Genomic DNA, 15,581 nt, shown 5'->3' with positions numbered 1-15,581 from the left:
AAGTTCATCCACGTTATGCGGTGTTTTGCAGATTCTACATTATTCTTTAGCGTTGCATAGTATTCCATTGTGTGAATGTACCAAAGTTTGGTTATTATTTCCAACTTTTTAAGGAGGTGTCATACTGTTTTCCGTAGTGGTTGACCATTTTTCAATCCCACCAGCAGTTTATGTAGGTTCCAGTTGCTCCACAGCCTTACCAGTATTTGTTGTTTTCTTCTTTGAACTTTGCTATTTCTGGGTTGAGATGATACCTCATTGTTTTGAGTTCATTTCTCTGGCTAATGGTCATGAGCATTTCTTCATGTTTGTTAGCCACTTGAATATCTTCTTTGGTGAAGTGTCCATTTTTTAAATGGATATTTGTCTTTTTGTTGTTAAGGTGTTTTCTATTAATTTTAGAGATTAGTCCCTTGTCTGATAGGTCATTGCCAGAATTTTTCCCCAGTCTGTAGGTTCTCTTTTTACTTTCTTGGTGAAATCTTTTGATGTGCATAAGTATTTAAGTTTTAGGAGGTTTGTTCTTTGTGCATTTTTAGTTAACTTTGATAGTATATTTATGTCATATATCAAGACCCCTGAGTTTGTCGCTATTTATTCTCTGATGACCGTTGTAGTTTTAGATTTTACATTTAGATCTTTGATCCATCTTGAGTTTGTTTTTGTATATGATGTGAGATACGGATCCTCTTTTATTTTCTACAAATGAGTATCTAGTTTTGCCACTAGTTTGTTAAAGACACTGTCTTATCTCTAGTGCATTTCAGCCCTTTGCCAAGGGTCAGCTGTGCATAGGTGGATGGATTTACTACTGGGGTCTCCATTCTGTTCCACTGGTCTATGTGCCTGTCACTGTACCAGTGCCAGACTGTTTTTGCCTACTGTGAGTGTAGAGTAGGTTTTGAGATTGGGAAGTATGAGGACTTTTGCTTTCTTCTTCTTCTTTAGTAGTGCTTTGTTTATTCAGGGTGTCTTTCCTTTCCATATGAAGTTGGTGATTAGTTGAATTTTGTGAAATACATTTTCTGCATCCATTGCTGCGATCATGTGGTTTTTTCCCTTTGTTTTATTTATGTGGTGGATTACATTGATTCTTTCTGTAATGTTGAAAGGATGGTCTTTTTAATTAGTTTTATGTGTGTCAGTCATCTCTCTAGCCATGATGTAGTTTTCCTAACCATCAGGAACTTGCCTTAGACTACACATAATAGGTTTTGAAATGCTAAGGGCATGGTGCATACTCTCAAATGTTGATTGAATATTAATTCCAACTGCAGGCTCATAAATATAAATCTACTCACCAGATGTCTTTTTTCTTTTTCACTTTTCACATTTAAAATACATTCTTATTTAATAACCTCATGGATTTATCATTCACTGGTTTTGTGGAGACAATTCAAACATCATTTTTTTTTTTTTTTCCTAATCAAGTGAAAAGCTAGGGAAGAAAACACTCTTCTTTTAAATGAAAATAATAAAGAAGAAGTTAAACGTCAGGAAATGTATTGCTTTGATAAAATCACAAAGGGATCTGATAGCTGAGTTTGTTTTTTGAACTGGGTACTGCAATCATAGAGCAAATAAATCTGAATTTAAATCTAACATAAATCTCAAATAAAATGATAACATAAGATAGCACACTAATTATGTGTTTTTCCATACCATCTCCCAACAAGGGAGGGAATAAGTGAATTAATGGCGCATGAAGACTATGCAAATAAGTATAAAAAAAACTCTGTAGGCCTGACAAGTGTGTGCAGGGCTGTTGGTAAACATTACTGAGCCAGTGCGGAAGCTCCACCTTGGGGCTGCTCTCCAGGTCACAGGTCTTTTAGAGGCAGATAGCGTAGTACTGAAGGCACTTGACTGCTAACCAGAAGGCTGGTGGTTCAAACCCACCAGCCATTCCTCGGAAGGAAAACGGGGCTATCTACTATCTACTTCCGTAGTGATACTGCCTCAGAAACCCAAGGACTGGTTGCTGTGAGTTGGGTCCGACTCGACAGCACATAACAACAACAACAACAACCTAAAACCTTTCAATCTGATGGCTACATTTGTCGAAGGTCCATTTCATTGTATTGGATTGTAAGGTGGCTTCTTTTCTTGAGAAGCTTAGATTAAGCTGTAAGTGACAAGTATTATGGTTCTTGTGGATGGTACCGACCAAAAGTAAGTAACCATTCATTCAGAGAACCACGATCGCTTACACCTATACAGAGAACATATCCACCCTCCTTGTATAATCAATTCCATAGTGGTGCTGCAATGACAGCAAGGCTCCTTCGTCGCAACCCAGCAGGGGGGGTGTACAGGTGTTGTTAGCGGCAGCGGGTGAGTCAGCGTCCCAAGCTTGGACACCTACACAACAGAACACAGTGCCGCTCAGCCCTGCATTATTCCATAATTAAGTTGCAGATTAGACAGGTGTGATTGATTCAACACATAAGCCTCTACTTGCAGAGGGGTGGTGGCCGCGTTTGAGGTCCATTGGCCGGAAATCGAACCTGGCTCTCTCGCATGGAAGTCAGGAATTCTACCATTGAGATACCATTGCCTCAGTTTATAAGTTGAAAGGAGCTACTATAAGTGAAAGGTCTGGGAGAGAGACATATTTTTTAAATGCATTTTTGAAAGCCGTTGTCCTAGGGGAAGAATTATCACAAAGTTGTAATAGAGAAGAAAAGAGATTTTTATCCAGCATATGCAGCAAAGGAAACAAAGGTGGGAAATGGATAGACTTACCATCAGAACAAATGTCTACCAGTCCAAGGAACATTACAAAATCCATATGTACGTTATAAGCCAGTTATCAATTTACAATCAATGAGAGAGTCCATCTTTCCATAGATATGTTAAAATTATTGAATCACCGTGATTGTTTCTTTCAGTGGTATGTTTCCAGTAACAGTAGTCAGGAAGGTCTTCATTGACTGCACCACTCAAAACAGGATGGTGGTGAGGGTAGTATTTGTCCTTTACCTTTTTCGTTCTAAAGAGGTACGTCTGAGCAGGTTCCCTGGTTCTTTGTTGGAGCCCCTTTTCCTACTCAATCTGTTCTTTGTGAGGTCAACCTGCCCTTCCCCGATGGTTCCCAGAATTATTATGGCTACTGCCTCTCCCTAGGGTTTCCCTGGAGTTAGCATAGCCACATGGTGAGTTAAGGTCAGAAATGACCGGGGCAGTAACTTAGAAAAGTCAAAATGGTGTGTGAATTTAGGTCAAAGCTCAAGAATGGCATTCAGGTTCCAAGTGGAGGCCTCGGCCTTTCACAGACCACATGCCTTTAGATTTGAGTCTCCAGGCACTGTACATGTCTAGACGTTGTTCTTTTAGTGTTACACTCAGGCCAAAGTTTGGGATGTTCAGTCATTCAGAGTATACAGAGGATCTGTGGATTTAAAATTATGTAAGCAGTTCATGTACTTACTTAGTCTGCATCCGTTTATTGTTAGCTCTGCTGTGCTCCCATGCTGGGTCCTCGGGATTCGGAAGAGACAGAAGTGACAGATATGTGGGAAATAATTGACTTAATGGGGCATGGAGACTGGAAGGTATAGTAAGTAAGCTAGAAGAGCAGTCTGCTTAAAAATATTCCCCACACTGTTGCTAAATGTTCCTTTCTTTTTAAGGAGCTCATAGCCTAAAAGAATGTGTGAAATGTAATGAAATGGCTATGGCAGGACAGATAGGAGAAAGCTGGTCTCTCCTGCTTCCTTAAGATCCAGATAACATTACCTCAGGCTTCCACCTTACACTTTTTACAAACTCTGATATCTTTCCAAAATTTTCTTTAGGTATGTTTTTGGGGTGAGTGGGTGCGTACGGTGGTAATTGACCCAGGTATTGTCTTGTTCACGCCAGTTCTGACGTTCTCCTTCAACCAAGGTACAGATTATGGATCATTTCATTGTCTGGGAATGTTTTCTGTGGGTCATCCAGACATGACCTCAGCTCCTGCCCTCCATTTCTAGAAAAAAGAGAGAGAGAAAAAAGAAGAAAGAGCCACACTCATGCCAAGAAGAATTTGTTGAAGATTTTCTTAGCTTGGGAGGAGAGATGGGTAGATTCATATCAAATCCAACCATGTAACTTAACACTTGTTTTCTTAGGATAAAATACAAGATTATTAGTAAGGCCTACGAGGCCCTTTGTGATCTGGCCCCTCCAGGCGTTAACTGGTCCTCATTCCACACTCCCTTCTTGCTCACTTCACTTCCACTAAACCCTTTGCCGTGGAGTCGATTCTGACTCAGCGGTACTTCCCTCCAGGCACACCGATATTCTTTCTTTCTCTAACCTAATTTTCACTGCAGGAACTTCTCAAATGTTGTTCCCTCTGCAGGGACGACTCCTCTGTCCACTCTTCAGCTTCTCATTTTTCAGATCTCAGCTAAAAGTCTTCTTAGAGAACCCTTCCTGGAACACTCATCCTTTCATGGATCACTGTTATTCTTTCTCACAATCCCTTGTTATTTTTCTTCATAGCACTTGACCCAGTTCGTCTGTTTAATATCTACTTATTTGTGTTATTGTCTATTTTCCCTCACTAGTTGGTAAATTCCACAAAAGCAAGGACTGTGTGGTTATGCTCATCTCTGTAAATTCCATTTTCTTGAATTCCTGACATGAATTACTCAGTGAATATGCTTGAGTGAATGAATTCAAGCAGCAGACTGGATTGAGTAGATGCCGAAGAGAGGTGTCAGGAGTGCTGCTCAGGTTTCAGGCTTTTGCAGATGGGTATCTGGTGAAGGCACCTTCTGGGAGGAAGAGCAGGTTTATGGGGACAGATCCTAACTTAGATTTTAGAGCTGCGTGCACGTGTTGATGAAACTGTTGGCTGCGTGGGACCATGGAGCCACGGGACCTTTTTCTGGTGCCTGCTCATTCACTGTCTGTAAAGCATCACTTCTAATTGTTAATACTTGATCTGCTTAGAAAAAAATAATAACTTGTATATTTTTGGCTAGGGAGCTCTGGTAGCATAGTGCCTAAGGCACTTGACTGCTGACCCAGAAGGCTGGCGGTTCAAACCCACCAGCCACTCCCCGGAAGGAAGGTTGGGCAATCCTACTTCCGTAGTGATACTGCCTCGGAAACCCAAGGAGGGGTCGCTATGAGTCGGGGCCGACTCGACGGCAAATAACAACAACAACAACAACAGCATATTTTTGGCTGCCACCTGTCTTCATTCAGTTTTCTCTGCCTTCAGGATTTTACCCGCATTCAGTTTTTAGAATTTGTTATTAATTACAACTTCCTTAATAAGACGGTTCAGTCATTGATGGCAATGAATGTTTTTTCATTAGTAACCCCAACTCATTCAGTTTGGCTGCTGTACCACAACCTACTTCTTTTCAGAAAATTACCTTTGTATTATTATATCTTTGTGTGTTGAAAAAAAATGTGTTTAGCATTAGATTAATAACAATATATTTAGAACTGAAGCTGTATTTCTTCATGCATTCAAACAAAATAAATGAAATTTGCTGATTTATGGATAAATGCCCTGATCTTCAGGAATATAATCCTTCTTCATATAGTAGATTTTATGTGACCAGAAAACAGTGAACATCTATAGGCTCCCTGTCAGAATTCTGTCTTTGAGAACACAGAAGAAAGATACCTTGGTCCCCTTCAACTACCCACAACAGTGTGGATGAAACTTACAGATAGAATGTTGAGCAAAAGAAGCCAGACACAAAAGAGTTCATCCTCTAAGATTCTACACAGAAGGAGACCAAACGAATCTAGGACTTTACAAGTCAGGATAGCAGGTGTTCTCGGTGGGAGCTAGTGACTGGAAGGGGATAGGAGGAAGGCTTCTGGGGTGCTGGTGGTGGTCTTTTTCTTCGTCAGATGTTGGGTGCACAAGTGTGTTCAATTTGTGAAAATTAACTTCATGCACTTGTGACTAGTCTACGTTATTGTATGTATGTTCTAAATAATAAGTTTTTAAAAGGAAGTGGATCAGCAAAATCTTCTAAAACTAAAGATAATTGCAACATGATTGTAACCGTTCTGGATTTTATTGTTAATCTTCTCTGGTCTTGTTTGATTTTGTTGTTAGCCAAGAAATGTCTTAAACTCGCTTGATTTTAAGGCTTTTCTTTCCGCCTGTTGAGTACAACAGGAGCTCTGGTAGCATAGTGCCTAAGGCACTTGACCGCTAACCAGAAGGCTGGTGGTTCAAACCCACCAGCCACTCCTCAGAAGGAAGGTTGGGCAATCTCTGCCTCAGAAACCCAAGCGCAGGGGTCGCTATGAATCAGGTCCGACTCCACGGCACATAACAGCAACAACATTTAGCACAGTGAACGAGAGCTTCCGTCCCCTCCCAGCCCTCTATTGTGGAGCATTCCAGACTTTTAGGAAAGGGCTATGACAGTGTGACATTTCTCTTTAGTTTTATTTTCCTCGAGATGGGATAGCTCTATCTTAACTAAGGTCGAGGCCAAGTAGAAAGGTGGGAAAGGCTTGACCCCAAGGCTGAGCTGAGGGCTGAGTTGAAGAAGTGTTGATGTGTAGTCAGCGGTGAGGTGGAGGGAAGCAGGAGCTGGCTGCCTGGCCCAGGAAACCATGCAGAGAGTGGTGCCGAGGTCAGCACTCCAGAGGCCTGCATTAACTTCTCCCCAGGTCCACTTACAGTCTGCGGACTAACGCCATGTGACTAAGTCCAACACACTTACATTTTCTTTCTTCACATAACCCTGACAAAAATTTTGGAAGAACTATAAATACTCCTGCTCATTTAAAAACTGACATCTAAAGGTTTTCATCATAAATTTCAATCATTTTAGTTTTGTAAAAAGGAGGTAGAAAATACTGAATATTTTATACAGTGAAGATGAGGATTGATCGTACCAGAATCAATATTTCATGATATGATTTGATAATACTTATTAAACATCTTATGAATAAAGCACACTGAATATGAAAGACCAAAAAAAAAAAAAAAAAAAGCCTCCAAATTCACTCCAGTTGAGTCGAATCCGACTCATAGTGACCCCTCCTTGGGTTTCCAAGGTGGTATCACTACAGAATTAGATTGCCCAACTTTCCTTCCAAGGAGTGGCTGGTGGGTTTGAACCTCTAGCTTTCAAGTTAGCGGTCAAATGCCTTAGTCGCTACACCACCAGGGCTTCTAAATGAATAAAATTTAAGCCATAGGTTTACCTACTTTGTCCTGAGCATTTTGGTAGCCCTGCAAGATATTACAGTTCTAGGTAAAATAACCCCACCTAAACCACGTCAGCTGTCCTGAATTCAGAGCACCCCAACTCAGGGCCTATTTCTAAGGGCAGATTTCACTTATACTGGAAGATGTGTGTTCCGCTATAAGCAGCACAGGAAGCCCTAGGGTTTCTTTATTGATATCTAAATGTTGTTTGTCTCTCCAAAGGCTTTCACACCCTAGAGTGCAGACCACAGTGGCTCTAGGATGGTAACAAGTGCAAACTCAGACTTCATGTCCAGCAAATAAGTTAGAAAAAAGCCCAAGCAGAAGTTGAGGAACTGGACAGTGTTTTCCTAAAGTTGCCAGCAGATGTCTATTTCTTAGAAAATTTTCATGTAATTCAGTTTGAAGACCAGTGTGATAATAGTTGACCACATAGCTGAAATGTGCTGGCCCTCTGACTTGACATGTACACAGTTAAGGAAGCCATTGTGTAAAGTTACATACAAACTGTGGCTTCTGTATTTTTTGATTGAAAGATAGATATCTTTGTTGTCAATATATAAGCAATTTCAGCTGGAGGAAAATAACATAAAGGAAAGTTAAGTCTCTTGACGCATAAACTATGCTTTTGTGTACTTGAGTTTTGCAAATGTAATCTCTCAAAAATATGTTTATCCAAGTATATAATTAGCTGGTTTAGTGAATTTTAGTGCTTTGCATTTTAAAAAGTCATGTGGATTTTGGCAATTGTAACTTAGAATTGTTATTTTAAAATATGTTTGTTGATAAATGTATGTAGTAATACAAAAAGCAGCATGTTTTATGAATAAAATCCAGTTTATTAGAAAACTTTATTTTTATTACTATATGTGGTGATTAGAAAGACTTCCGCTGAGCGACTTAACAAAATAATCTAAAGTTTTCCTAAATAATTGGGATAAACAAATGCTTACTACCTTATTCTTTAGGATCAGAAATTTCATTTTTAGGGTGTTTTCAATTGACCTCTTAGATTTTTTTTCCTATTAAACCTTTTCTAGACAAACTGTTTATTATGGCTACCATTGTTAAATCACATATTACTGAAAGGGAACCATTTACATTTAAACCATATTTAAATTAATTATAACGAAATGAGTGAAGTGAATAGGGTTGCCTTCCTAGGCTCTAGACATTAGACCTTTGTTTCTCCAAGTGTGTTCCCCTGACCCTCGGCACGAGTGTGCAGTTGCTGATTAAAATGCAGATTCCTAGGCCTGCCACCTGCCAATCTGCATTTTGATCTAGAGCCTGAGTGATTCTTAAGGACCATGAAGTGTTAGGACCCCTACTTTAGAGCAACATTACTTAATGATGAATGATCCAGAATGGAAAGAGACGCCTCGTGGTGGTGGGATATAAATAATAAATTAATAAAATAAAATTATTTATCTAGGAGACAGATCCTACTTTCCTACGTACTGAATATAATACCCTAATTCAAATTTCATTGTTCTGTCTATTACCTCTGAAGTTTCATCTTCATTACTCTCCAGGATACCACATATTTTTATCTGTTATTGCAAACTGCCCTGCAATTACATGACTATTTATAGCATGGTGCCTAAGGTAGTTGACTGCTAACCAGAAGGCTGGTGGTTCAAACCCACCAGCCACTCCTCGGAAGGAAGGTTGGGCAATCTACTTCCATAGTGATACCACCTCAGAAACCTAAGGAGGGGTGACTATGAGTCAGCTCCGACTCCACGGCACATAACAACAACAACAACATTTATAGACTGGGAGCTCTGGTGGCATAGTGCCTAAGGCATTTGACTGCTAACCAGAAGGCTGATGGTTCAAACCCACCAGCCACTCCTCAGAAGGAAGGTTGGGCAATCTACTTCCGTAGAGATACCTCCTCAGAAACCCAAGGAGGGGTCACTATGAGTCAGCTCTGACTCGACAGCAGCGGGTTTGGGTATTTATAGACCGGATTTACCTGAATTGCTGTAGAAGAGAAAGTGTCTACCGTAAATGGTGTTTAGTAATTTTGAAGTACAGGTTTCTAGTGATGTGTTAGAATAACAAATATAAATGTTCTAGTTTAATTCAGTAACATGAAACCAGTGCGACCTCTGGTTTCACAAATGAAGTGCTTCAGCACACGTTTGTCACCTAGAATGGGGCCCGTGCACCTTGCAGTAGGATAAACATCACAGTTCTGTCTCACATTTTTCCAAACTGAAGGCTGCCGTTCACCTCACTCTCTCCCCAAACCTCCTGCACTAAACTGTGTGCCACAGACACGAGAAGCTCGTTTTGATTGTCTGGGGCCCTGCAGTTGTCTAGTACATCATTTGTGAAACTGACGGTGGCTATTAGAAAGTGACAGGTATGTAAAGAGTGGTTATCAGTTATCTCAGTGAAATTGATTCTCCTTCCTTTTTCATTATAAAAGGAAACTTTATTGCAGAGTAGAAAGTGCATTGTCTGAACTCATCAACACCCTCTCTATCCCTCCCCTCCCCAATTTGTTGCAGACCAGGATGAAAGAGCAGCAGAGCTCAGCAGGGAGCAGAACGAGAAAACCATCCGGAGCACGCAGACCGCGCTCCGCAATTTCCGCGAGTTCCTCATCTCCAAGTATCCTTCTGAAACAAGAGAGATCTATGTCATCCCTTGCAAGGAGCTGGATGCTTACCTTGCCTCCTTCTTTGTTGACGCCCGGCAGAAGGATGGGTCTGAATATGAACCTAACAGCCTGGCCAATTACCAGTGCGGGCTGGAGCGGTACCTGAAAGAACACAGGTATGGCTATAGCATCACCCGAGATAAGGAATTCAAGCGCTCCCAGGAGGCCCTGAAGCAGAAGCAAATTGAGCTCCGCTGCAAAGGGAAGGGGAACAAGCCACACAAGTCTATGAAGCTCACCTTTGCCGATGAGCTCATTCTGCGGAAACGGGGTCTCCTGAGCCGCTATAACCCTGAGGGCCTGCTGAACCTTGTCTGGCTCAACAACACAAAAGCGTTCGGGCACTGCACAGGCTTCCACGGATCCACCCTGAAGTGGGGTGATATCCGGCTCCGAGTGACAGAGACGGGCCTCGAGTACTTGGAGTGGATGGGTCAAGACACTGGTGATCTGAACGCCAAGACCAAGAGAGGGGGCACAGACTCCCGTGTGTATGCCACCCAGCACGCCCCCCAGACCTGCCCTGTACAGGACTACAAGGAGTACGCCCAGCGGCGGCCGCCTGCCATGCGCTACGAAGATGCCCCTTTCTACTTGTCCATCAAGCCGGTCGTGAACTTGGCAGCTCTTCATTGGTACAACTGCCAGGCCCTGGGCAAGAACAAGCTGGCCAAGATGGTGAAGACCATGTGTGAGAAGGGCAACATCCCGGGCAGGAAGACCAACTTCAGCGTGTATCAGAGCTGCAGCACCCTGTCCGAGGCCCAGAGCAACCAGCTGGTGCTCATCTGTAACAACCTGAGCCAGCAGGCCGCCCAGTCGGTGGCCGGCCACTCCGGCAGCGGCAATTTCATCGTCTCCGCCTCCTATGACTCTTCCTCAGACACCGCTTGACCAAGTGGCTTGAGCACGACCCCAACTTGGTTACTGTGTCCAGAGAAACTGTGATTACATACCCTTTCCTCTGCCCTCAGTGTTCATTAACTTTATAAAAATATAAATATATAATATATTTTTCTTTTTACAAATAAGCCAATGGAGATAGTTTAGTATTACTAATATAGTATTTATAGGCTTAAGAGAAATGTACTTGTGGGTGATTAAATGTAATTACTGGTACAGACTTTACATAACCATAGTGGTTCTCAGGCAAGTCACAGTAGAGAAGGAATTCCGTCTTTGTTTTTGTTTTTTGAACTGTCAGCAAGGAAGCTTACAGTCATCCTAGACACTGTGTCCTCAGCTCCTTTTCATTCCCACTCCATCTCTAATTTTTAATCTACTTAATAAATGGCTTTATTTTTTTAATTTCAAAAATTCTGTATTAAACAGGAGGAAGCAACACTAACGTGACTGCTTATACAAAACTGTATTCAGTCTGATACAGAGTATGAAGTGTTGATGGAAGCTTGACATCACATTATTTACAAACTCCTTAATTAGAATTTTAGCTTCTGTGCCTCATTTTTTTACAATGTGTGAAAATCCAGTATTTTTAACTGTATCTTTACCTTTGGGGAGGGGAACTAGGGAGGAGGAGGGTTTAAAGGTGTGCCATTCATTTTGGAAGATGGATAATTTTTAAATAATATGCAAAGTCTAATATTATGGCAAAAAAGACTGTTACATAGCTAATTTTCACTGTTGTGCTAGAAACTGGATCATCAACAGAATTTCGTTTGTTCTCTTAGAAATCAGTGTAAATGAAGTTTGGTCATCAGGTTTATTAGAAATTTAAAACTGCTGAAGCTTTGAAAAGATTGCCGAGGGTTAGAATGTGTATCACAGCACAAGGGAAGGCAGAGAATAGAAAGGTCTTATGAAAAATCTAGAAGCAGTGGAGACAGCAAGAGCAACAAAAACTCATCCTCTTCAAAGCTCAGGTCCCCTGAATTACTTATTTATAAGTATTAAACTCCTTTCCCTGAGGGGTTCCTTGACTCAGAGTTGAGATCAAAGGAGTAGTAACACTCTTAGGTTACAACGTTTTGTTAGCAGATTTAGTTGACTTTAAAGCGTTCTTGAAAATGTGCAGCGTTTCTTCTGCCGCAAGTGTACACGCATTGATCTGTAATAGCCTGCAATTACTACAGTCGTAATTTTGGTTAAATGTTGTCTGTCGTGGTTTTTCCAAGGTCTTTGTTTTCACATTCTGAAGGCTGGGGTGACTTATTAGTTAAGATACTTCAAAAGTAAAATAAATGTAGACATTAGAACTGAAATAACCCCGAGCCAGGCTCCTATTTACATGAGTTGGAGCCAACTCGAGGGCGCTGAACAGCAGGCTCCCAGTTTGTATACCATTCCACGCATAAACTCCAGATCTTACTTGCTTCCTGAGAGATGTTGGCCGTTCTGTTGGGAGGTGTTTCTTCTTCAAGGTAACCCTATAATTTGCAGTCGCTAGGAAAGTAGGTGGCGTTTTACGTATTCATTTTGTATGACCAGGGCAGATTGCTTTCTGATTTGCGTTGCTGAATCAGCACATGAGCCGAGCTTCCCCGGCTGGGCCACTCTTTCCAACACTAAGTCATAAACACCTGGAGACCCATTCCTCTAAGTTGTAACCTTTCATTGGGCTCAGGAGTGGGAAGGCTGCCGTGGCAGTGTGTGGTGCAGTCAACTTCATTTCTGTGACTTTCGTTCCATAGAAAGACATCCATTTATATATCCAGAAACGGAGAAAGGGCAGAAGCTCCTTGAGGACGTGATATCTTGCTTTATTTCTATTGTATTAATAATAACGATAGCTGTCATTTTTGAACCAGTTTAAGTGCCAGGCAGGTCTGTGCTAATGACTTATGTGTATTAGTTACATAAGTAATAGTTACTAATTAAAAGAAAATTAGAAAATGCAGGTAAATTAACTACTCATAAAACACTAGCCAAAGATAACCACTGTGAACACTGTGGTAAATATTTCTGCAGCTGTATTTCAGTACATATGTATTTATTTCAATATGTATTATCTTTGATCCTTTCAACGATTCTGAAAAGCTGAGTCATCTCCATTTTGTAATGAGATCAACACAAGTGGATTAGATTAGAGCTAAGATGTGGTTGCGTCTTTCATCTGACTAGAGTTTTTTCTGTCTGCTTTTCTCAGTTCCAACTCAGTTACTAGTGTCCAGTGATTTGAGCCGGAAATGGGGACATGGTCTCTTCCAATCTCTCAAGGCTCTCTGAAGGTTAAAGAGAATACTAACTGATCTCTCATGGTGGCTTACTAGCCCGACTCCTTCTCTTCCATTTGTTTTGAACCACAGGGCCTCTTTCTCCCAGTTCTTTTTATAAAACTTTCCTGTTTTCCTTATTTTATAACCATTTTAGAAGATGCCCTACTTTAAAAGAACTCGTTTTTTAAATAAGGTTATTTTTACATGCGTTACCTCTCTGAAAAAAAAGTTTCTAGGAAACACTTAAATATGATTGTGCATTTTATTTGCACATTGACAGTTTCTAGGTTCTTGATAGACGTTTTGACAGCAAAGTAAGTCTGTCATGAGGAGGAAAGACAGTATGCACTGAGGAAACAGAACTAGAAAATTCTGAATCCCTTTTTTTTATATTATACCGAGGCACTGAAATGTAAATCTCTCTTGCATCATCTATTGTGTTATCATTCAGACAGAACACAACTAAATGAGAATGTAGGTTCTTCTGTTTTATTTATATTTTGCTGTGATAACTCAAACCAAATAGGAATGTTGTTGCATTTAATTCAGAAGACTGTTTTCTAAAGAATGCGTTGGTAGAAGCATGATCAAATCACAGTATCTCTCTGAGTTAATTAAACTATGAAAATTATCTCCAACTACCTCTAAATTTAGTGGGGTTTTTTTCTCCTAAATAATACAAGGACATACCGCTGCCATTCATTTTTACTATCTGTCATTTTAACTTTTTGAAAAATTATGTTCAAACTGTGGCAGAGGTAAATGGAAGGTCATATACGTGCTTTAGTAAAAATCCAGCAGTCCAGCAAGTGTTCAGCACAGCTGAATAAGCTACTTTCCCAGGAAATCCTGTGGTTCATACAAAACCAGTAAAGCTGTATTTGCAAAGTTTACACTCGAGATTCATGTCACGTCCTGTGAATAATCCTCCAGTGCACCTCCCATGACTCTGCAAGTCTTGCAGTGTCTACAGCAGAAATGCTGACCCCATCTGTCAGCATCTGGATGACATAGCTACATACTTCAGTCTTTCTTCCATAGTCACGTGACTAGTTATTGAAAACTTGAACTCGGACATGTTAACAATGTTTTTATAAGACCATAATGTTTAAGAAAAGTTAAAGATATTCAGGATATTTTATTCAGAAGAGCTTATGCTTCAGATTCTATTTGTCATTCTGGTTAGTAGGTCTGATATGAGTATGATTCGTAAATCTAGATCAGCCATTTAAAATGCTGTTATTGTAGAATACTTATGGTTTTTCCCTGGCTTAAATCACTTCCTAATCTATAAGGAATAGTATTCAAAATGTCTACCATGGATCAGGTCTCTCTCTTTTTTTTTTAATTAGATCATTGTCAGCTGAAACTTTCCTAGCATTAACTTATCTAATTACATGGCTTAGTTTCTGGATGTCATGGAAGTAGGTGATTTTACTGAGATGAAAATTTATGGTCGCATCAACAAATACTTACTGAGCACCAAGGTCTAGACACTGGGCCGTATGACGAGTTGTAAGATGGTGCCTGCTCGCAAAGAATTTATCAAAGATACTGTAATAAAAGTTGCATTTCACTTTTAAGAGCCTAGCCAAAAAACCAAAAACACTTATTTTGTATAATTTTCTAAATTGTTTGTACTCATGCAATCAGTCCATTATTTATCCATTTTCAGGAGATTTTTAAAAATTTTTTTCCCTTCAGAGTACATAATACTACTTCAAGAATTTTGTGGAGAATCTTCCTCAGGACCTGTTTTAAAATTAGTAATAAGGAGAATCCATTTCTGCACCATCCTTTGTGTTCACACAGATAGGACCTACAGGCATAAAAATGTACAAATTTGTCATCAGTGACTAACGTCTGCTGAGTCTTACCGTGTACCTTGTATGTGTACCACATACACTAAATATTTTGTTTCAGTTCTCAAATAGCCCTGGATTATTTTTTTCTCCTTTATAAAGGAGAAAATCCAGAGAAGTCAGGTGGGTTGCCCATATCACGGTTGAGAAACATTAGGATCTGAAACTAGGCCCAGACCCCTCAAGTCCTGTGCTTCTGTGCCGTTGCTGTTTGTTCTCAAAGTCATTTCTGGTGCTTCCATCCACCCTCTGGATATTTACAAATGATAAATTATGAATGGAATCCCTAGTGTAACAATCATCAACATTCATTCAGCGGCAGATCAGCTGAGATCCATGCCGTCACCTAGCATGTTTGTTAGCACAGCGTAAGGCCCCATTTCTGAGGATCTTTTGAGATGGGAATGGGATACAGGTTAGGAACGAGTGAGACCCATTCCTGTGTCTTTAAAAATTTGTATAGCTAAGTCGGACCAGGTACATAAAGTTCTTATTTAGCCTTTTCGATGATTTGAAAGCTGCATGTGCACCAAGGAAAGGTGATTGCCATGAAGAATTTGTTGTGAGTAGGCCTTGGTTCAGTTGTTTCAAGCGAGGGCAAGTTTACATGACTTAAAGGCAAGTGGGAGTTATCTGTAAATCGGATATTCTTAGCGGGGGTTATTACTTGTATTTCTCAGAGTGTG

At 40.4% G+C, this 15,581-nt stretch overlaps 1 protein-coding gene across 1 annotated transcript in view; it reads left to right on the top strand.

Annotated features, from left to right (window-relative positions):
• Nucleotides 1-15,581, top strand: part of KIAA1958 (KIAA1958 ortholog) — a 101,191-nt gene that overhangs the window by 39,102 nt on the left and 46,508 nt on the right. The window contains exon 2 of the mRNA XM_007936708.2: nt 9,706-9,789. Coding sequence (XP_007934899.1) covers nt 9,706-9,789 — 84 coding nt within the window. The remainder of the gene's footprint in view (nt 1-9,705; nt 9,790-15,581) is intronic.

Source organism: Orycteropus afer, unplaced genomic scaffold (assembly GCF_000298275.1).
Source record: "Orycteropus afer afer isolate SDZICR_OR568_19922 unplaced genomic scaffold, OryAfe1.0 scaffold00037, whole genome shotgun sequence".
NCBI classification, from domain to species: domain Eukaryota; kingdom Metazoa; phylum Chordata; class Mammalia; order Tubulidentata; family Orycteropodidae; genus Orycteropus; species Orycteropus afer.
This window is presented reverse-complemented; position numbering and strand designations above follow the sequence as displayed.